The sequence below is a fragment of the Lissotriton vulgaris genome, chromosome 2_1 (genome assembly GCF_964263255.1).
Source record: "Lissotriton vulgaris chromosome 2_1, aLisVul1.2, whole genome shotgun sequence".
Lineage (NCBI taxonomy): Eukaryota > Metazoa > Chordata > Amphibia > Caudata > Salamandridae > Lissotriton > Lissotriton vulgaris.
The window spans coordinates 1,835,624,595-1,835,648,469 of record NC_141687.1 but is presented as its reverse complement, the minus strand read 5'-3'; the positions used below and the strand labels follow the sequence as shown (position 1 = coordinate 1,835,648,469).

General features: G+C 46.5%; 1 protein-coding gene across 2 annotated transcripts in view; it reads left to right on the top strand.

Annotated features, from left to right (window-relative positions):
* The window catches only part of MEGF11 (multiple EGF like domains 11), a 1,355,792-nt gene that overhangs the window by 1,219,815 nt on the left and 112,102 nt on the right, over positions 1–23,875 (top strand). For both annotated transcript variants that reach the window (XM_086957988.1, XM_086957987.1), the window contains exon 16: positions 10,967–11,095. In XM_086957988.1, coding sequence (XP_086814114.1) covers positions 10,967–11,095 — 129 coding nt within the window. The remainder of the gene's footprint in view (positions 1–10,966; positions 11,096–23,875) is intronic.

Genomic DNA, 23,875 nt, shown 5'->3' with positions numbered 1-23,875 from the left:
ATGTTTAAAAACCTGTAAATCCTCATTTGTTAATGTTCTTAGAATCCTCTTTTCATCTAGACACTCTTCTGGGAAGATTCAGTCACGCTCACAGCAGTGTTTATTTAGGCTCTAGATTATATTGTATCCTTGATCCTTTTGAATCTTTTGGTTGCACTTAAGGTCAATCATTCGTGGATCGTCTTTGGGATTTCTAACTTGGGTATAAGGACTCAGACCTTAACATGTATTCAAACTTAAATCAATGACCAGATTGAAGTAGTTGCATTATTTTATTTTCAATCCTCCTGCTGCTCTTCAGAATGTGGAGTTCCGCCTGGATCATCTTTGAGCCCCGCCAATGTGGCAACATGGTGGTCTTGATAGGGTCTTTTTGGTTCACGTTCTTGGCCTATGCTGATGGGACCCAATTTCTTCTTCAGTAGGACAGCAGTAAAGCATGTATGATTGCTCAGTTCAGAAGCTGAATGCCTTTACCCTTCTGGATGTCAGGAAAGCTCTTAACCGCATCGCTGCGGCGGCTTTGCCCGCTGGGTGCGGCAAATTTGAAAAAGCTGCGTTACGTGACGAGCTCAGCTCGTCATCCGTACACGACCACCATGGCTGATGGCGAGCTCAGCTCGTCATCCGCAGCAAAGAGGTTAAAGTGTAACTCAAATAAAGAGATTTTAGTTTTGGCTGGCCTCTTACTGTCTGGACCATGGTGTGGTGGCTGGACGTTCTCCGTAGCACATCGTCCCCAGCCACAAATGTTCACGTTTTGTGGGTTAAATACAGTACATTTCTATCTCTTGTTCCCCAAGTGAAGAAAGTGAACACAGTCTTTTTTCTCCTCCTATTAACTTTTAAAAAGATAGTTCCCTTTCCACCCCTGTGGGGAAGCCAGCTGTGGTACATTCTTCACATTTAGATCAAGGGTGTTATCTTTACTTAGGCTACCACAAATACCTACTCTCTTGACTGCTGGTTATTCAAAATGCTGAAGCACATCTACACTGCCTTATTCACCATAATGTGGTTTTCTCACAATTGACAGGTTGCATTTGCTTCCTTTGAAGAGGCAGGCAACTTTCGACATCTTGGGCCTTGTGAGGTTCATTGCTCATAGCCTTTGGCCCAATCAAACTGTTTTCATTCATACTGCCCTTCTTGGTCTTTAAGATCATCTTCTGTGGCTCATCGTGTGATTTCAGGAATCTCTCCTGCCCCATTAGACAGACACTCTTTTCTCTACCAGACTGCGACTGTTTTGAACAATCCCCCTTCCATGTGATCTCTGTTCGTATGATCTTTTAAAAAGAGCTGTAAACTAATTTTTTTTGTCAAACTTGTTTTTATTGGCAATTGGTTCACATGGGGCAATATCACAGATAGTACTACATTAAGCAGTTTATCAACGTGTAATATACCCCACAGTGCCCAGGCTTATCATACCTTATGCAAAAGAAAGGCCCCTTCCTTTATACAGTACTTAATTCCGCGTACAGTATGTTAAATTTTTTAACATACCTGTCCTCCACTTTCCATTTACTCATTCAGCGTTTTTGGGATGTTGAATATAGTCAGGACACATTAGAGTAGAGCTGTGCTGTTCGAATTAATTCATTCAGTCATTCTCTGTGGATGCCTCAATACTTTCCTCTTTAGACAAAAGTAATAATGTCCTTATTTCCCACGCATCACAGGGGCGATTCTAGTGGCAGCCATTGATGATCTTCACATAATTACTGACTTGAACAATGCTAGTGCTCTTAATTTATAAGACATTTCCACAGCAGGGCATTCAAGTGCTAACTTGCTCTTCCTCATTCTTTTGAGGAACAGGACTCAAAAAGTGATTTTAGACTCCATCACATAAGCTCCTGTACAGTAGCCCTGGGATCTGCACAGTCACCCTACCTCTGCAACTATGTGAGCCCTTTGATCACCCATCATGCGGTTCTGTGGTCCCCAGCTTTAAATTGATGATAGTGAACTTATTTTCGTGGGTGAGTGAGATCCACATCTCCTAACATCCCATGCTGTAAGTTATAGGATGAGGAAAATTGGCTCAATCTTAATGTTGACGAGACTGAGGTTCTAGTGGTGGGTGGCGGAGTACCACACCCTAACCTTCAGAATTAGGATCATGTGCTACACATTTTCCGTAAGTAAAATGTCTAGGAGTCAACATTGACTCAAAACCTAGTTTTTTCTGAACAAGTCTTGGCAGTGGAAGCCTCATGCACCATTAAGATGTGCAAATTATGGAAAATGCTTATCTTTCTAACTGTTGAAGGTTGTAAATCTATTGTATCTGCCCTAAAAGTGTCTTGGCTTGATTATTGTAACTGTATACAGAGGAATGAGTAAGTGTCAATGCCAACAAATGTAATGCCTTCAAACCCAGTCGGCCAGGGTTGTTACCTCTGCCCCTTATTTTAGTAGAGCCTCAACCATTCTTTGCAAACTACACTGGCTTCTAAAGCTATCCTCAAAATCCCTCTGTGCCTTTACTCCCAACCCCCAATTCTAATGTCAGCACCTCCCTTCTTAGGTTCCTTCCAGGTCTCTTCTCTTTTTCTGGCCTCCATATCTTAAAGGTGGCTTGCATGTGCAAATCCGAAACCAGGGGTTGCTCTTTTTCTTACCCCGATCCTTCAATTTGGAGCTTTCTGCCTTCTGATATCAGAACCACAACACTGCATTTTTTATTCAGGTAAGACCTAAAAACACATTTATTCAAATTTTTAAAATCTGATTTTTGCGTGAAAGTTAATTCCGCCCTCCTTCAAAGCACCAAATATGGTATGAGCGTTTACACAAACCTTCCTTAAAAGTAGCGTGTCATAATCGAAGTAGCGCGAGTCAGAACAGAGGAGCATTGTGAAAGCAATGCCGCTGTCTCAGAACCTAGATATCAGCAGATGCTAGAGACTGGACATAGGTTTGTAGCAGAGGTGCCTCTAAATGTGATTTTTATGGTTTAAATGTGTTTTTTTTTTACAGAAACAGTACACATCAATATCATAAGCGAGATAACACAAGGTGTCACTCATTGTATAGCAAGTAAAACGAGACCCAGCACCCCACCCACCAGCACTCAACACATAATCAAAGATATTAAAGATGACAGCATGCAGAAAGACATTTACGGAAATGGGGCATTCACTGGTAATATAGGTGCTATATCAGTCAAACGGAGCAGTCTGAGTTATCGAGGACAGGTCAGTTCTGTAAACTCCAGAGAAAGAAGTGAGATGAAAGGCCTCCAGTTTTCTTAATAAGAATCACCCTGTGTTGTTAATGTCAAAGTGAGCTTTTCCATCCCTAGCAGATGCCACATGTCGTGAAGCCAACCCGGCCGAGTTGGCACTCTATCTGTTCCCCAATGTGCCATCATCATCTGATGTGCCACCCCCAGTGCCAGACCCATGTGTCGGCCCCTGCAAGATTTAAGTGGAAATGTTAGTGTATTGGGGAGCACTAGAATAGTATATGCTGGAAACCTAGGCAATTGAGTTTGTAAATACGTGCCAATCTCCGTTAAAGTCTCACTGTGTTGCTGGCTGTACGCCCTGTCTATAGTATATTTTCTGCCGCTTCCTGGGGGACAGCTGTTTACCTAATTTCGATTCCCATCTGATCTGCGCTATAGTCTTCGATCTGGTTGCCTGATGGAGTAGCATAACGTACAGATCCGTAATTAAGTGTTTATCTGTATTTTTGATTAGGAGCCACTTTTGGTACCTCATTAGATGTCTCTGCGCAGCTTCCGTTATCGGAGGATGCAGAAGACAATGCCTTATCTGTAATTAAATCTTTTGGTTTCAGGAATAGCATAGTCTTGGTGTCACCTATCAAAAGATATTGGACCCTCGACATCAAAGAAATGTCCAATAGAGCAGCATCCCATCTCCTCCCATATCCTAAAGGCCACTCAATTAAGACCCGGGGAAAAATCTGGATTACCCACTACCTGGGTAAGAGGAGATAGGAATGACGAAAGGCCCTGCCGGACCACTGGCTATCCCATATCTTCAGGACCAATCTTGTTACTGGGTTCAAATAGAGGCCAGGTGAACAGTGGATAACGGCCAAGAATGGAATCCTCCATAGCAGAGTGCCCGCCACTCTGCTAATAACAAGGGTTTCTCAGATTCTGCCTGAGACCCTTCAACCAAATACCGAAGTTGCGCCACATAAAAGTAAGGAAGCAAGCTCGGAATGCCCAGTCCCCCCAGCTTCTGAGGACACTAACTCAATTCCTTTTGCATGCAGGGCTGGCCATCAGACCAGACAAAATGCTGTAGTGCTGTTTGCAAAGACAGTATCATCCGTAGAGGCTGAAGAGGAAGGTCTGAAAGAGAATTTGCGGAAGCACTACCATCGTTTATGCCGCCACTCAGCCTAGTTGAGAAAGAGGATACAGCAGATCAGCTTGGATTCACTAAGCAAGTTTGCAGTAAACGATAGTTAAGCCCCTTTCATGCCCGGCCCGTGCACACTGTGCTTGGAAGCACCCTGAGGGCGGGCTCACCCGAGGGGTTAAATAAAGGGTCATAAGACTGCTCACTGTCTTAGCCTGGTACCCTTACTACTGTGTGTGTGCCGTTTCTAGCTGCGTTCCACACCCGAGGCCTGCCTCCGCGCAGCGTGTGTCTGACCAGGCTCAGATGCCACATTGATGATGAGGCAGGTCCCACCCAAGCCTCGATATTGCCTCGCCTACCTTGCTTGCCCATTGCCGGTGGTCGCGACTGGTCACTGCCGAAGAAGATCTCCACATGGTGTTTGCGGTCCACTCGGCCGGATCTGTGCGTGTTGCCTTGGCGGGAGCCCACCCCGCTCATCACCGCCGCCTGTTGCGAGAAGGTGCATCTTCGGCGGGTGCCCAGCTGGCACTGAGCCGCTGTCCGCCTGCAGTCGTCGGCACCTGGAACTTTGCCCTGAAGTTGAGGCCGGCCCTGCCCTGCGAGCGACCGTGCTGGCTGTGCCCGATCCCCCAGCTGCGGAGGAATAAAGGCTGCACCCCGGCGGTGGCACGGCTCCCACAGTCACGTGGTCAAGCCGGAGGCCGGTATGAAGAAGGTATGCCGAACTCGCCAGACTCAGCGAAAGTGAAAGTAGTAGGCACCGCAGCGCGCTTAGAACATGCATGCATGCCCCAGCCCTCAGCCGTGTATATTGGCTGCAGAAGGCAATTGGACTGGCAAAAAGGGAGTGTAGACACGCGCAGCTTTCTCCTGAACAGTTGATCTTCCCTCCCAGCAAGCTGTCACCCACGAGGAGGGCAGTGGCTGAACACAAGACACACCTTGAACTGTTGCTGCTAATTCCACTGGGTTCTGAGCACCCCTCACGGTAGTGGTCATCACCACTAGTTGGAGCACCCACATCGCCAGCCTACCGATGCCTAGTAGCGGCAACGCCATCGACGGCCCGCGTCGGCCTGCGCCCTGCAGCCTGTCCTGCTGCCAACTCTGGTGAGCATTACCAGTACTTGAGCAACTGAGGATGAGTGGGCAAGACGCAGATGGAGGGGGTAGTGCCCCTGTGGTGCAACCGCCCATTCCCCAGCAGGCTACCCCAACCGACCCAGACTCGGCATGGCCAGGCCATGGCTGCCCCCCTTCCACCGTTCAGCGAACTCTCCGACCCTGCCATGTTGCAGCACCCTGGAAGTCCCGGATCGGCCACCGTGACCATTACTTAGTGGGCGTGCGGGAGACCGATGGGAAGGTAAAAAGGTCACTCCTCATGTGGTACGGAGGGGGTGAGCTGTATGATTTATTTGAGACACTACCTAACATAGAACCAGACGACTGTAACGGGACGGTGGTCGCCCTATCCCAGCACTTTGACTCCCAAATAAACCCCGTCTTCGAGCGCTTCAAGCTCAGACACGCGCTTCAAGAGGAGGCTGAGACCATTGATGTTTTCACGCTCGTCTACGGAAGCTGGTGAGTTCTTGCATGCTGCCAGACCAGAGAGAAGAGATCAGGGCTCAAGTCATTCGAGGATGTCGGTCAGTGACACTGCGCCGCCTGATACTTCGCCAACCGGGCATTAGTCTGGACGAGATCCTTGCGCTCACCAGATCCCATGAGCTGTCCAACGCTTGTGCGGATGAGATGGAGGGGGGGTGCGGGGTGCCCCAAGGATCTGCCCTTAGCCCCCTCTTTTTTAACATTTACGTTGCACCCCTAGCAAAGGTAATTGAGTCTCTGGGGGTAAGAGTAATATTGTATGCTGACGATACTCAGCTTATTTTCTCCCTTAAAGATCACTCGCCCTCAGGTTTTGACAACTTTAGAACCTGTCTTTCCAATATCGTGGCTTGGATGACCTCAAACACGTTAAAACTTAACACGGATAAGACTGAGGTCTTATTTTTTAAGTGATGGCCAAATATCACTCATGGTGAATAGTAATTCCTTCCATACTATTTCCACTCTGCTTTTAACCATACCGTCTTGATGGGTGCACTTAATAAAGTTTCTTGAGACATCAAGACAGGTATTTTTATCACGGTATTCTTCTTTTTTCACACTTTTCACAATTTTGAGCACTGCAACTTGCCCCTTCAGCCTTTAAACTCTCATCTTCTTCGGTTGATGGTTCAACCGGCAGGTCCAAGTTTAGCTAGCCTCAGGAGTTCTCCTGTGGAAGAGCTTACCGGACACCAGCTGTTAACAAAAAAACCCAGATGACGAAGTTCCACTACTGTGTGGGCTGATGGGTACACTTTTTCTTTATTTTCAAACTCGCACTTTCTTCTCTTCTCCTGTTCAAATTCCTTAAATAACCTCTTGGTATGTGTGACTTGGGACACTACGTAGGTTCGAACCACTAACATAATCAGATAAGACCCTTGGTATCTTTCGTGTGGTTTAAGGTAAAAAAACAACCAATGACAAAGCAAGTCAGGATCGGAGAGCGGGATCGATGAACATCCGAGTTGGTGACAAGGTCATCGTGAAAGACCGCTACCCTGGGTGGAAGTATCGCACCCCATATGAGCCAGAGGTGTGGGAAGTCATCAAGGTACAGGGGACCATGGTGTCGGCCATGGGTGGGAATCATGTGGTCACCAGGAACACATCTTGGTTCAAGAGAGTGGTGTGTGACATCGGGCCAGCTGAAGGTGCAACTGGAGGGTCCAAAGAAGAAGCGGGAACAGCCCCAATGAGTACTCCCATCAGCAGCCCCGCGCCAGTGTCGCGTCAATAAGAAGAGGAGTCAGGAGTAGGAAGAGAACAGTGGAGCCCTGGGGCCGTGTCCCCTCAGGCAGGAGAAAGAGCCATGGGGTCAGGAATAGAAAAAAACTCGCTGAGCCAGAGGTATGGTCTCCGGCTGAACCCTTCCCCCAGCCAAAAGCTAAAGGACTTTGCGTGGTGCGTGAAGAAGGACTGAGGTTGCAAAATGTGAAGGACCTTAGTATCTAAAAGATTGGAGGGATATAGTGACGGTTCCACCCGGCCCGTGCACACTGCGCTTGCACGCACGCACCCTGAGGGCGGGCTGACCTGAGGCGTTAAATAAAGAGGCGTAAGACCCCTTGCGGTCTTAGCCCAGTATCCTTACTACTGTGTGTGTGCCGTTTCTTGCTACGTTCCACACATAAGGCCTAGCCTCCTCGCAGCGTGTGTCTGACCAGGCTCAGGCGCCACAGTAACGTCCTTTACAAAGGCAGAGTCTGACGTGTAGACATCTATGCTTTAATTTTCACAGTCAAGATCTGATTGCCAGCTATCCACATGAAAGCCAGAGGTCCGGGACCCTTCGAACAAAGGAGCAGAGCAACGCAATTGGGCAGGAGTCACGCCTGGCAGCCTGGAACTCTCAGGCATGGCCTTTCGCGAGCCAAAGTGGGACAAACTTTCTGGCACACAAAAAACTAGCTAAAATCCCACACGCCATTCACGCTTAAAGATCCCCCATCCCCACCCCCACTGCCCTAACAGAAAATAAAGTGCGCACAAACATGCAGGGACACCATAGTTCCGGTAACCCCTACAGTGCCCAAAGAGCGGCCCTCACAGCACATTGGACATCTCCACCCAGCGGCCTAGTTTACACGTATTTGGGACAGGGCAGCGTGATGCCCATGCAGCTTCCCTGCCCGGGTCATCACATGGCAGCATCTTTCTCTTTCTACATAGAATTAATGGATGCGGCACAATTCTGCTCTTCACAACATTTCTCCGGACAGCGCCACTCTGGTGCTTGCCCCGTCAGACTGGTGCCACATGGCACTGACTGGTGGGGTCAAGACAGTCTCCATTGTTTGCACCCCTTCCTGTTCCCTGTGCTTGCCTTCTTGTGAATGTTCGCTTTTCTTTTTACTCTCGATGCCACTGTAACATTTAACGAAGTGACAGTTTAAGAGCTAAAGGCAGCCTTCATGTGTCTCAGCGTAGGTTTATTGCCAATAATAGGATTACGCTGTCAGTCAGTCACCCACCCGGAACTAAGAAAGACCGGGCAGACACTCAGCCGCGTGACGGTCTCCCTGGCGCATCGACGACGGCACCCACAGAACCGTGACGTCACAGGGCGGCGTCAAACGTGCTAGGATAGTGCTGCAGAAAGGAAGTTGTGCTGCGTAGGAGGCCTCAGCATCGGAACTGACGCAGCACTGCAGGCCAGGCTTTATAACTGGACAGAATGACGCAGACGGAGAGCCTGCCCAGGGCAGGGCATACCACATGTGACCCCATCTAGTGCCAGCGGCCATTACATCTCTGAAATTCAAAGAGACGCACCTACCACAACCGTCCGTAGGCACATGACACCGAAAGGAAGAACAGGAATCGGGGAAATGCCGGTAAATAATCTGACCACAGCTCCAGATTAGAGGTGCGCAGGATCAAGACTGATTTGCATATAGCTGGGTCTGAACTGAGGTGGCGAGGTGAGCTAAAGAATGATGAAGGATTCAACCCATCTGTGACTGGGGGTGAGTGTCTGAAAAGTTTCAGCGCTCCGTCAATCATTTCCTTGTATTTGCTTTGTTCACCCTAAATTAGGAGGGTATGCCCAGACGTGGGTCCCTTGCTCACTTTGCCACTGGATTCAAACTAGCCTGGCTGAAGAAGGATGTTGCCCAGAAACCGGTCCCAGCATGCTTGTTTCCGGTTCAGGGAAGACCTGGCTTGGCAGTTTGGGCTGGACTGTTCCCATGATGCACAGGGTCAAGACTGATTGCATATAGCTGGGTCTGAACTGAGGTGGCGAAGTGAGCTAAAGAATGATGAAGGATTCAACCCAGATCTGTGACTGAGGGTTGAGTGCCTGAAAAGTTTCAGTGTGCCGTCCTTCATCTCCTTGTGTTTGCTTTGTTCACCCTACGGTCCCTTGCTCACTTTGCCACCGGATTCAAGCTAGCCTGGCTAAAGAAGGGTGTTCAATGCAAAAACAACAGTTGATGAACAGAATACAGAACCATGTCATACATTCACCCCAGTACAGAGATCTGGGCCTAAATCCATCATTTTTTTGCTCTCCACACCACCCCAGTTCAGACATGGCCATATGCAAATCAGCCTTGACCCTGTGCCTCATGGGTACAGTCCAGCCCAAACTGCCAAACCATGTCTTTCCTGGACCGGAATCAAGCATCCTAGGACTGGTTTCTGGCTGTCAGCCATCATCAGCCAGGATAGCTTGACTCCAGTGGTGTGGAGAGCATGGGACTCACGTCTGAGCATACCCATCCCACTCGGGGTGACAAATGCAAAAGCAACAGTTGATGGACAGAATGCAGAACATGTCATACATTCACCCCAGTACAGAGATCTGGGCCTAAATCCATCGTTTTTTTGCACTCCACACCACCCCATTTCAGACATGGCCATATGCAAATCAGCCTTGACCCTGTGCCTCATGGGTACAGTCCAGCCCAAACTGCCAAACCATGTCTTTCCTCGACTGGAATCACGGGGTGACAAATGCAAAAACATACATTCACCCCAGTATAGCGATGTGGGCCTAAATCCATGGTTTTTTTGCACTCCACACCACCCCAGTTCAGACATGGCCATATGCAAATCTGCCTAAAGAAGGGTGTTAACCTGAAACTGGTCCCAGGAAGCTTGTTTCCGGTTCAGGGAAGACCTGGCTTGGCAGTATGGGCTGGACTGTTCCCATGAGGCACAGGGTCAAGTCTGATTTACATACAGCTGAGTCTTAACTGAGGTGGCGAAATGAACTGAAGAATGATGGATTCAACCCGGATCTGTGACTGGAGCTGAGTGTCTGAAAAGTTTCAGCGCTCGGTCCATCATCTCCTTGTGTTTGCTTTGTGAAGGATTATTCCCAATAAAATAAAAACAAATGATTTCCATTTTCAACTTTAGGTGAGTTTTCATGAGTAACTTCCAATCACCACGAGGATTTTCAGTCCGTTTTTATGCACAATGTTTACCCAGAAATGAAAGGTGGGGGCGTTAATGTCCGGTAAATGATTATTGCTTCTAATTAAATACTGTCATCTAGTTTTATAACTCCTTAATAAATCTTACAGATTGATAATGAAAACGTCGGATCTTTGTAGTTAAATGTGCTGCAGCTTGGAAACGAGCTGGCATTACCTATTTAAAATGGGAAACTAGTTTTTAGTACATTAAGTGAGGAGGCTATTTTTGGAGTGCCTGAAATGTTATTCGGTCGTTTTTAAAACGCTATTATTCGTAGAAAAAAGTTTTATACTTTCTTTTCTTTTTTTACGAACAAGGTTAAGACAACGTTAATTAGAGTGTTAAGTGTACTGTTTCTGAAATATACAGCAACCATATCGATGACGTGCATTACTTTACTATTCAGAGGTTTATGCATTTTCCACCCAGTAAATACCTTGCGATCTATAACTTTGTTATTTTTTATATTCTGTTTAAATATTTTCACTTGTCCTTTCAAATGTATCGCTCTTGCTTGTTTGAGGTGTGTCTAGTAAATGGAACTCTTTTTGGCATTTATTTTACAGCTTGTCCGTCGGGTTTCTGGGGTCCGGATTGCATCCACACTTGCAACTGCCACAACGGAGCCGTCTGCAGCGCCTACGATGGAGAGTGCAAGTGCACCCCGGGGTGGGCCGGGCTCTTCTGTACCCAAAGTAAGCGCGTGCGTGTTGTACTGCGGCAGCACAGCCAAGAACAGGGGGATGCTGCCATCTGGCGCCCTCTTAGCAGAACTGTACCTTGGTCTCATAAGCCATCTCTTGACTAGACAATAAGCTAACGTTAGGATGTCTTCATTTATCAAAATGTGTTTGGTGAAGGTTTGTTTTGTGATGTTCTAGTGTGGTAAATTGTGTTTAGTTAAGAATAGTTTTGTTTCAGTTACTTTAGGTTCATCACCTTTCGTTTAATTTAGAGACTTATTCTTTACTTTTTTTAACTTTAGTTTTGTTACCTTATATTTGTTTTTAAATGTAGTTTTAGTTTATTGTATTTTTTGATTATATAAAGCTTTGTTATGGTGTAACGTTTTATTTTGCTTTTCTATTTCATTACGTTAACTCTTGTTGTGCCTTTAGGTTTGTTTCAGTTAGTTTACCATAACTTAGTGTAGCTCTGATTTGTTAGGTTGTTTTACATTTTATTAGGTGCAATATATGTTTTGTTTTGCATATAGATCTTATTTTAGTCTTTTTTATTGAGGGTTTACGTTTAATTATTTTGTGGTTGTACATTGTACCAGATTCACAAAGATGTTGCTGTGACTTATGCAGGCTTTACTCCTGAATTGTAGGAGTAAGCCAGGAAAACTCCTTGCTTAGTCCTGAAATTCATGAGTAAGCCAGGCATATTAAAAGAGCAAGTCACACTTATTCATGTACCAATATTTGTTGTGTTCAGTTGTGACATGTAGGGTTTCATAATGCTATACAGAGTTTAGTTCTGTGTTATAGTTTCTAGGTCTGGTGCCTTTTGTATATTTTTGAAATATTGGTTTTATAGTGTCCCACTAGAGCATCTCCATGGCTTCAGGGCTCAACAGAAACGCTACATCAGGCAAAACAGAAGTACATGACATACAAACCAACCCAATACATCTAAAATAAGTTAGCGTTTGAATCGTGGTTAAATAAAGTTATTCTCATTTACCCTCTTAGTAAACGTGGTTTGCTTAGGAATTTTAGGAGTAAGTCAGGAGTACGCCTGGAATACTCTTGATATTCAGAAGCACTATAAGAGTAAGTTATAGCAGAATATTTGTGAATCGCGCTCATTGTGTTCTTTGTAGAGATGACTGCTTCTTTTGAAAGCAATTGGATTAACTAATATAATTTCTTCCTAAGAACAAATTAGTCTAAATTATTTTCAAAATACTTCACTTTCGCCTTTCATTGTTGCACAATATAAAGGGTTGGGTCTGAATTGAGTCTCCAAATATGCACAGCTGTGGTGTGTGCTATGATCTCCAAGCAGTAATCACCATTATATTTCTGGGGATGTATTCAGTAGCCTGTACAACTTACAGTACTTTAAGTGTCTTAATTATGTGGCACAAGCAACCCAGGGGCAAATAAAGTCATCTAGCTAGGCAGCTATAGGCCCTATTATAAACAAATCCTAAAAAACCATGTCTACACCTGGATCAGTGCATACCAAATCTGCAGTGCGCTTATCCACTTCATTCACTAAGCTCTTATGCACATGCAATGTAGACATACACGTACTACCAGTGCTTTAAACTGTCCCTTATTGTCAGTTACTCAGTAGCTGCACTTCTTTAATTTGAGAGAGAGTACTTGCACTTCTCAGCAGAGGTGCAATACTCCTAATGGGAGAGTACATGCACTTCACAGCCACAAACAGGTACTCTGGGATAGTGAGTAGCAGCTCTTCTTTATTTTCATTTCAAGTACTGCCTATCAAACTCTTCCTATAACTCACCTGTTTTCTCTACTATTACATGTGCTTAGTGGCCCCCAGGGTTTTGCAGGAGGTTTGAAGTGTCACCAAAAGCTCTTTTTTGACTTCCAGTGTGAACTTTACTTCCATGTGGTCTTCCTTCCCCTAACATCCCTGTACAAGCAGGGGTGCTCTTGTATTTTCCTGTACTTCCTGCACAATTTATGTCTTTTTTTAGGTGTTAGATTGAAAGGCAATAAACAACTAGGTGATGATCTTTTTCCTCCACTCCCTCTCACTGTAAAGCGCTCTGATATCCTTCGGGATCAAGTTCGCGCTATATAAAACTTCATAAATAAATAAATCTAACGGGATCTCATTCCTGACTACTTTTTTTAACCTGTACCACCCTCGACAGAAATCTGCTAAATGCAGAATAGTTTTGTCTGGGACTGAAGCTGCGCCTCAATGTCGAGGCATAATTAGGGTGAAACCGGTCTGGGGTTGCTTGTGTCCCAGTTGAGAGGGGACTTGTTCTGGGAGCTTGGGCTGGACTGTTCCTATTGGAGGAGGATCAGGGCTGATTTACATATTGTTCTTCTTGTTTGAGTTGGTATGGCAGGCAAGCAAATGATGGCCTGGGAAAAAGCCCAAGTAATCAGCAGTGGAAGAGATTAATTCAAGCATTCAACCTATCACGTTTTCATGTTTCCAGTTTAGAAATGCAGACGTGTGGAAAAGGCTGTAAATGTTTCTGTCAACAGCCTCAAAGTAGGTTTTCACCTCGTTGGGTTGGACCTCTCCAGTAGCTCGCCCGTGGGGACACAGATACCAAACTATTCTTACATCTCAAAACTTAGGATCATAACATGAGTATTTGTAAAGCACACGTTCACCCCGACGGGTTATCTTGGCGCTGAATAACAGATGTGTATTGTTACCCAACTCAATGGTACTCATTTTATCGACCTCAGATGGATGAAAGGCTGAGTGGACCCGCCAGGATTTTAACCTGTGACCATGAGAACGAATACAGGCCCCTGCAGTGGATGCATTAGTCCACTGAGCCACCAGACCCAGCTGTAGGGTCAGGAAGAGTCTGTGGACTGTTCCATTTTGTACATCTGCTTGGAGTGTGGCAATGCTTTGTGAGGTGAACCCTTGAATAAAGAAATAATTAAAACCAAACTGCCTTGAATGGAAAATAAAATAATTACTTTTTTGCCTAGCCCCTTTTTTTCATTCATACGTGAACCTCCAAGAGCCTGTTTATATTCAGGTGTTCCCATCTCTGAAATCCCTATAAGGAACTTTACCAACCCATTAATCTGACCCTGGGATTACAGTGTGAAAGCCAGGATTGTCATTTAAAACTGTAAGGCAAGGAACGCACAATAATAAAACAATTATACAGCCTACATTATTGCTATACAGAGAACAAAATATAACATATTCCACTGTGACTTCATTGCTTCTGATTGTCTTAACTATCCACATGTTGTGAGTAAAAGACCAGCCCCTTCTTTCCTTCTCCAGACAAACACTACCAGAGGCGGGCCGCTGTTTCTGATGAAGTCATGTTGTCTGCGGTTAGGTTCACCTGCAGGCAGGGAGTTACCAAAGGAATAGGCCAAAGGGCTCCTGTGCACTGGTGCATGGTAAACAAAAACCCAGAAGTAGGCCGGTGGCTGTGAAAAGCTGGCCGAGCTGGGGCAGAGTAAGTTGCATGAAAGGGTAGTCATTATGAAATCAGAACTGGAGGAAAGACCATTAGTAGGTTTTGTACCATGGAACTCAACTGGTACCCAGGCCAATAAGAAGCCTCGGTGTGGCCTGGGTCACCCACCATGAGGGCCCACGACATTTCCTAACAGAATCAATGCACAGAGAAGTATTTGGAGGCGGCTCCAGTCTGCTGGCACTTGCGATGGCCCTGTTGGCAGCAATGCACCAGGACACTTTTAGATAAAATGGCGTTTTATAACACATTCCAAGATGGCCAAGTCCTAACCTAGAAGCTGGAACTGACAGGGCATCAGCTGGGGTCTAATAATGCAACCAAAGACCTAGTCGGCATTTTCCAGGCTGGCCTACCACTGTGACAAGACAGTAAAAACCCAAGGACTTTCCTTGTACACGCTGCTGGCAGCTCCTTGGACACTCTGCTGGCAGCTCAGCGCACAGCCAATGGTAAGGGAGCAAAGCTCTTGGAAACCAAACAGCAAACTGCTCTCAAGACAGGAAGAGTCCGAGTTACTGCCCCTCACGCAATGGAGGGCTGCGCTGCGCAATAGACAGAATATAAGCAAAGCAGCTGATTCAGCAGAAGTCGTCCGCCGATGACGTCATATGTGGCAATCGTGCCAAATCCGAAATGCTCAGCATAGCGCTCAACCTCAAGCTATGGCACCAATGTGAGCCATCAGTGCATATCCAAGGACACCTGCTCGAGGTACATCCTTCAGTACAAAATCCTGTTTGGTAATCAGTGTACAGGGCCTGGTCACTGGTGCGTAAGATGGACACCTTTTGCAAAGAACATATGGAACACTTTGTTTTTTTAGGCACTATGCCGCTTGACTCCCTACTTATGCTACTAGCAGTTATGTTTTGGGGCAGAGCTGGATTATGTATCTTTAGTTGATGTGGGTTGTGGCAAAACGTATGTGTTTTTTGCTGGCCTGCCCAGACACACCATCTTGGATAAAGGAACAGGGGGTTGGCACATAGAGATTAGGGTGCTGCGCAAGGTTAAACCTTTCTCACATGTTAACTTTTTTTAGCACTATTTTTTATTGTACTTCTTTAAACTTTCAATAAGTGACATCTACATTGATCCATAACTGCCAGTTTCCTCTTTCATCTCTCTTACAGCATATACCGCCTTGTCAGGGGCGCAACTAGATCTTAATTTCAGGGGGTCTAACATGGCAAATGAAGGGGCGTGGCTAATGTTAATCAATGGGGCAGAGCTAAAATGGCAGATAATCAGGATCGGTTAATGCTCAGGTCAAGCTGAGAATAAATGTGGTGAATTCTGCATTTGAAACTGGACAACAATTAGAGCACACATTTTTGTTAATTTGATGCATTTATATGCTATTGTCTTATGAAAAAGGAACAGAATGTACTGAATTAAAAGGCCAATTTAATATATTTTACTACAAAGCACTTTAGGAACACAATGTAACCAATTTTCACAATGCCATTTCAAGGTGGCGACCCTTTTTCGCCAGTTCATTAACAATTGCTTCTATAGGAGGACAATGTGCTCGTGAAATCCGTAGACAGGTGTGTGGGAATGCCCTAGCTGCACCCATGGAACGACTTCCCAACGCAAGGTAACTCAAGGCAGCTCAATGCTCTGCCTCTCATTACTCTGGAGTTTCTAAACCACGCTAAACCACACAAAGTGGCCTTTGTGTGGGTTAGGTAAATCCCAATTAAATCGTTAAATGATGGCAGCGTAAAAGAAAATCAGAATGGATGGATACAAGGGTGAAAGTATAGTAAATGTAAATGTGAGAGGATGGATGCATTGGTGAAGGGATGGTAGAGTAAATAAATATCTGAGATAATGGCTAAAAGGATGGGTGTATGGTTGGCAGAGTAAATTGAAATCAGAAAGGATGGATAGTTGGATTGATGGATGAAAGGATAGCAGCTTCAGCATCGCACAAATGTATGACATTACAAGACATGCAATCACAATGCATGCCTTTACAACGCGGTTGTAACAACTCAAGTACTGTTACCCAGTGCATACCACGCATATGCCTTTACAATAAAGGCATATGCGTGGTAAAAGTTTTGGTTTAAAATATAACTATTTTACAGTTAAGTATAAACACTATATATATATATATATATCTATATATATATATGTATATATATATATATATATATATATATATATATATATATATATGTTTATATATATATATATATATATATAGGTTTATATATCCCTGTAAATGGTTTATTTTTTTAGTAAAGTGTGTATATATATATATATATATATATATATATATATATATATATATATATATATATATATATATATATATATATATATATATATATATATATATATATATATATATATATCCTGATTTCACCTCTAGCACACAGGACTCGAATCCCAAGAGACGATGCAGACCCAAAATCGTGCTAAATATTCCTTTATTGTGGTTACTCGCCCAACACCACCGCCATAATATATATATATACACACACACACACACACCCACCCCCATTTCCTTAAAACCCTACAACCCATACCAACCCTAAAAGTACCCCCCTGGCACCCCAAAGCCCATACCCACCCTGAACCCTCAAATTAACCCAAAACCCATACCCACACTGAACCCCAAAATTACTCCCAGCACCCAAAAACCCCTTACCAGCCTGAACTCTGAAATTAACCCCCTGGCACCCCAAAACCCATATCTGCCCTGAACTCTAAAATCACCCCTGGCACCCCAAAAACCCATACCCTCCCTGAAACTAAAAATTACCCCTTGCACCCCAAAACCCATACATGCACTGATCCCTAAAATTACACCCTTGCCCCCCAAACCCCATACCCAACCTGACCCTTAAAATTATCCCTGGCACCCTAAAACCCATACCCATGCTGAACCATAAATTCCTTCCGCCACTCCATAACCCATACCCAACCGGAACCATAAATTCCCCCCGGGCACCCCATAACCCATACCCACCCTGAACCATAAATTCCCCCCTGTCACCCCATAACCAATACCCACCCTGAACCCTAAAATTGCGCCCCGACACCCCAAAACCCACACCTGCCCTGAACCCTAAAATTACCCCTGGCTCACCAAAACACATACCCACGCTGAACCCTAAAATTAACCCCCTCACACCCTAAAACCCATACCCGCCCTGAACCCTAAAATTAACCAATTAACCCCATGGCACCCAAAACCCATTATTTCCCTGAACCCTAAAGTTACCCCCTGGCACCCCAAAACCCATACCCACCCTGACCCCTAAAATTGCCCCCCTGACACCCCAAAACCCACACCCACTCTGAACCCTAAAATGACCCCTGGTACCCCAAAACCCATACCCACCATGATACCTAAAATTACCCCCCTGGAACCCCAAAACCCATACCCACTCAGAACCCTAGAATTAGCCCCTGGCACCCCAATTCGTAACCCACCCTGAACCCTAAAATGACTCCTTGGCATCACTTTCTCTGGGGCTCATACCTTTGTTCCTGCAGTTTTCGGCGGGGGGCATCTTCCTTCCATACCTCCCCTCAGCCGCCGCAAGCCTCATCCGCGGCCGCCGAACGAGGGGGGTATACCGGCCCTTGCAAACTCCTTGCAGACTACATTACCCAGGCGCCATAGCTGGGCGCGACACGCAGCCCATTGACATTTCGCGCCAGGAGGCGCTTGAAAAGCAGTCCAGCCCCGGCGGAGCGGGGGGCATCACTTTCTCTAGGGCTCATACCTTTGTTCCTGCAGTTTTCGGCGGGGGGCATCTTCCTTCCATACCTCCCCTCAGCCGCGGCAAGCCTCATCTGCGGCCGCCGAACGAGGGGGTATACCGGCCCTTGCAAACTCCTTGCAGACTACATAACCCAGGCGCCATAGTGGCGCGACACGCCGCCCATTGACATTTCGCGCCAGGAGGCGCTTGAAAAGCAGTCCAGCCCCGGTGGAGCGAGGGGCACCACTTTCTCTGGGGCTCATACCTTTGTTCCTGCAGTTTTCGGCGGGGGGCATCTTCCTTCCATACCTCCCCTCAGCCGCCGCAAGCCTCATCCGCGGCCGCCGAACGAGGGGGGGTATACCGGCCCTTGGAAACTCCTTGCAGACTACATTCCCCAGGCGCCATAGCGGTGCGACACGCCGCCCATTGACATTTCGCGCCAGGAGGCGCTTGAAAAGCAGTCCAGCCCCCGCGTCGCGGGATCGCGCGCGGGTCAGCACCCGGGGCTAAGCCCGGGCAAAGGGCAGGCCCTCTGTGGCACTCAGAGGCATGAGGAGGATGGGACGGGGCCACCCCCCTTGTTTTCATCACACTGCTAAGGTAACAACTTTTTAACCTTCCTGACATTCTGGCAAGGGACTACAAACTGGACTTTAGTTGAAAATTCTCTAATACCCCCAGATCTCTTTGAGGCCTTGTTATAGCCTAACATTTGCTTTTGCACACACCATGACGACTCACAAAGGGGTGACCAATAAACCTATCAGCCAGAGAGGCTTGCACTCAGGGTCACAAGTTCTATGTAGGCCATCCCCACCCACCGCCATTACGAATGAACCTCCCAAGTCTAGCATATCCACCAACCAACCGCCCGACCCAACGAATGGTATAGTGCAACACCTCTCGCTGCTGGACGAGCTAAATTCCCTCTGCAAAACAAGGTATGCCACTGTGGAAGCCAGAAATGAAATCAAAAGTTCCTCCCCTTGCCTCGCTAAACAAACGAGTACGTCAAGCCCAATCGCCAGCCCCCTGGTACAACTTCCCCAACCCAAAAATGTCAATACACCAAACACAGTTTTTCCCCAGTCCTCATCAAGCAAAAGGAAGTGGGATGGAGTCAAGCCCACAGGGAATAAACCAAAACAACAAAAACTGTGTTTTAGCTCTCCACTGACTGCAACTAACTCCCTTCTAAAACTGGAAGAAAAATAGACCAATTGGTAACCTCCTTCAATTCGAACTTTCTGTCCCAGATTGAACAAATGGTTAGCTCACTCATTTCTCCACTGATTGTCAAAATTACCACCCTAGAGGATAGGCTGTTGGGATTAGAGAAATGCATTAAGGCCAACCAAACTCGCACTGAAAAATCTGTAACATCAATCTGTTCCAACCCACCTGGTACAAACAGTAATAATCAAACTCATCCCCTAGTTCCTATCCTTCCACCCCCCAATGCACCTAAAGCTAACCACAAACCGGGTCCCTTTACAATATACTGCTTCAAGAGTAGAGCACATACAGCTACCCCCGGAAACTGCACCCTTTGTGTGTGTTCTTGCGGGAGTCCCAGCAATCAAACATGGAAAAACTGAGCGGGAACAAGACTTACTTAATGTAAATGTAAATGTATAGGCATTTATATAGCGCACTACTTACCCGGAGGGTCCCAAGGCGCTTCGACCGCTGCGAAACCCTTCCTGGCTTCCCTGAGAGATGGTCCCTTAATGGGTATCTCCAGGGTGAGACCAGGCATCCCCGGCAGTCTGGTGGGGCCGTTAGTGAAGATGAGGCAAGCTAATGCCCAGAGTTGCCGAGTGTGATCGCTGATCAGAGTGGGCACCGAGGCGAGAGAATTATCGAGTCCACTGACCCTGGTCCAGAAACCTGCCGCACCGGGAATCGAACCCTGGTTCCGGGCCGTCCTCTGCTCTCGGGTCTGCCGCCTCTAACCAGTGAGCCACACTACCTCACTACTTAACAAAGTCACGTATTGGTTAACTAAAAACAGGCCCCTGCCCCTAGGTTTTGACGGTACCATCATGTCTGTTAGAAGGGTGGGCTGGCTAGGCCCCCTACAAAAAGATATTGATGGTGACCTTGTTCTAATAAAATTTAGAAGCAGTTCAGTCGTTCCCTACCAGCGAACTTTGTACCCCCGTGAAGGTGTTGGCCCTATATCCATCTGGGACCTATGCGACTTTTATCCTAGCGCGGTATATACCCCTCAACTAAAACTAAGGGCAGAGTCAGCTTACCCGAAGGGCAGAAACACCCGTGCACTGTGTGGCCATGGCTCTTCCGCCTTCAATCACCCCGTATCAATGTACATTGGCCATGGGTATGGAAAATCATGAATTCTACTATGAAAAAAAGGAACTTATTCATGCAACATGGACAAATGTTTTATCTTTTTGCCATTTTTGTACTTTTGTATGTAACTCTTGTCATGAGTGTTTTTAAATGTATGCTTTAATGATTTTAAACAAAAATCGAATAAAGCTAAAACTGAACTGAACTGAACTGACTCCCTGGCACACTAAAACCCACACCCACCCTGTACCCTAAAGTTACCCACTAGCACCCCAAAAAATTAACATTACATTTGCATATTCGACGGGGACTATCCTCTTTGACGTTTCCATGTATGTAAGGCAAGAACAACATTCACAGTAACCTATATATGCAGGCAGTAGGTAATGCTTCGCTGAAAAATGCATTAAAGTTACTGGAACTTACATAAAAAAATGCTGCCTGCTTTTCTGATTCTATACTGTGGAGTCTGGCTGCTCAGCAGCACTGCGTCCTGGCATCCAGCCCCTCCCGAAGTCTCACAGAGTAGACAGGTGTGGGTCAAATGTTTCCTGGTTTCTCCTTGCCTGGGCCTCCTCTGCTTCTTTGTGGGTGCCTTTGGATGCAAAAATAGACAGATCCATGGCCCTGTTCACCATTTATCTGGTGAGCAGTGCAGTGGATGTGAATTCCATCCAAGTGCACAGACAGCAGGGGCAAAGGGATGGCAGTGAAGGTGACACTTTTCCATTTTAAAATAATTTCTGGTAGCATAGCCCAGGGTTTGCTGTCGGCGCACTTGTATGGAATACACATCTATACAAGTGCACAGACAGCACACCCTGGGCTATGATGCCAGCAGAAATTCCTTTACAAAGGAAAAGCGTCACCTGCACTGGCCAGCCCTTTACCCCTGCTGTGCACTTCACACCCCATGCTCACAATACATCAAGTGCTTAGGTGAAATCCCTCCCTTCAGGAAAGGATTATACCTCCATGCCACTCTAAAGGACAACAAGGGGGGTTCACTCGCTGAAACTGTTCAGAGGCTGGCTGTCTGGCTCGGGCTGCTGGGCCTTTCAGAAAGCATTAAAAAAAATCTCATTCTTGGATCGGATGCGCAGCGGCAGTGAATCATTTCAGTGCATGTCACCTTAGCCCGGGCAGAGGAGGCGACGGGGGGGGGGGGGCGCGGGCTGAAGCCCAGTGAGCCCAATGGGTGTTGCGCGCCTGAGCCTTGTTAAGCACTGTAGCAACCGAGAGTTGCCTTCTTCCCCCACCCCTCTCCTCCTCCCTCAGTTCGGTTGGATGCCCTGCGTTCCATATTGGGACTCCTCCTTCAGTATCAAGCTCTCTACGTCTCTGCTCGTGTGGATGACCCCAGACTCCTGCTCCCAAACCACAATACTTTCTCCATCTACTCCATATACTATCTAATATCTTGGGACAACCTCTACTCGGGTAAACTTCCCTCTCCGCCTCCATACATTGGTCCATCCCCATGATCCGCTGTTGTTTAGCAGGCGCTCGTGGTCGACCCCACATCTTGGCTACACCTTTTTTTATGAGCATGAAACCAAGAGTCCAAAACAGAAGATAGTGGCGGCTGGCATGTACCGAGAATGGTGAGGGGGCAAAAAAATTAAAATAAAATACACTTACCTTCCTGTGTGACGCAACGTCCTCCTCCTACGGTCTTCTCTAAAGGCAGGCACCCATGCGGGACCCAGCTAACTCCCCTAACCAATTCTGGCGCTGCTCTCACCAGCATGGGAGCAGCACCATGATTGGAGGGAGAGGCTTCACTCCGCTCGCCAGAGCACTGGAGGCCTGCGCTTTCTCTAACCCAGTTGTCTAAGACAATTCGGTTAGAAAAGTTTAAAAGGTACATGTCCGGCCGGCCGGCGTAAGACAGCCGTCCAAAGAGACATGCGCATTTTAAAGCTCACAACTTTCCTGCTGTACTCAGCAGCACTGGCTATTCCCCATCCTGTCACTCGATTTGTGACTGGTCGGTTGCTGAAAAAGAAAATGGTAATAAATACACTTTATTACCAGTTTTTTTCCAGCTCTGGCCTGGGGCTTTTCTTTTTGAGGTGGCGCACCTCTGCTCAAACGGAGGAGCCGCCCCTGACAGGAGATGGGCGCGACTGAGATCAACATTGCTTGGGACATCCAGCAGGGGGAACTGTGCTTCCACAGGGACTGCCACCTCCAGGATTCCTCCTCTCTCTGGCTGTGCTGGCCTAGTATCTCGCTATAGGTGGACATTCACAAATATTGTGTATGAAAGCGCCCGCCCTCCACAGTGCAGACATTGCAGGCTGTGGGCTCTGCTCATCTACATATTAATGTTTGTGCATGAAAGTTGACCCATCGCAGCTGTTTGCACAGCTTTGAGATGCTTTGCATCATGCAACGTGAGCACCAGCACAAACCTTTAGTCAATCTGGGCCAATCAATCCATTAGGACAAAGGGTGGCGTGTGAACTCAGACACTCAAAAGTAAATAGAACTTTATCTGCAGCACTGGATTTTCTCTGTCAGCTTCTGCAGATAAAGTACATTACCCTACACATACCAAGGTTTGTACAAAAGAGACAAAGGACTACCAGTCAGCTTCACCAACTAGAAAGTCAAGAATAAAAGCATAGGGAAATATTGCCAGGCAACTTTGACCCTCTAACCGTGTGCTTTACACTTAATTCTGACTCTCTGTGCATAACTTTGACCTTTAAACTTAAAAGCAAGGCTCTACATTTAAGTGCTGTCTATTGAGAGAAAACCAAGAGCAAAAGAAACAGAAGAGGTCACATCAACCTGTCAATAGGAACGCACATCCTTCGTTCACCAAATAGTTGTCACACCTGAAGCTGGCCACCTGCTTTACAGTGTGCATGGCGGTGCCATCATGAGGATATTCATGCCCTAGTACAACCTGATGAAAAGTCAGCAGAGCACGAGATGATGTATTCTGTAGACAATAGAGTCAGAGCCTGACTCATCTCAGGGATGTAGCTACTAAAAGTGCAGCAGGTGCAGTGGCACCGGGGCCTAGGTCTCTGAGGAGCCCACCGCACCTCAGCATAACAGTTTTTTAGTACCAAACTAGGGGAGGTATGGCAATATTGCTTGCTTGCATTAGAAGCAATGTCACATTTGCTATGCCAATATGGCTGTTGTTGTTTCACATACATGAGCATACAAAAAACGTTCTCCCAGTTTCCGTGGCTTCTGTGGACTCGCACCACAACATCCAAAAGACAGAGCAG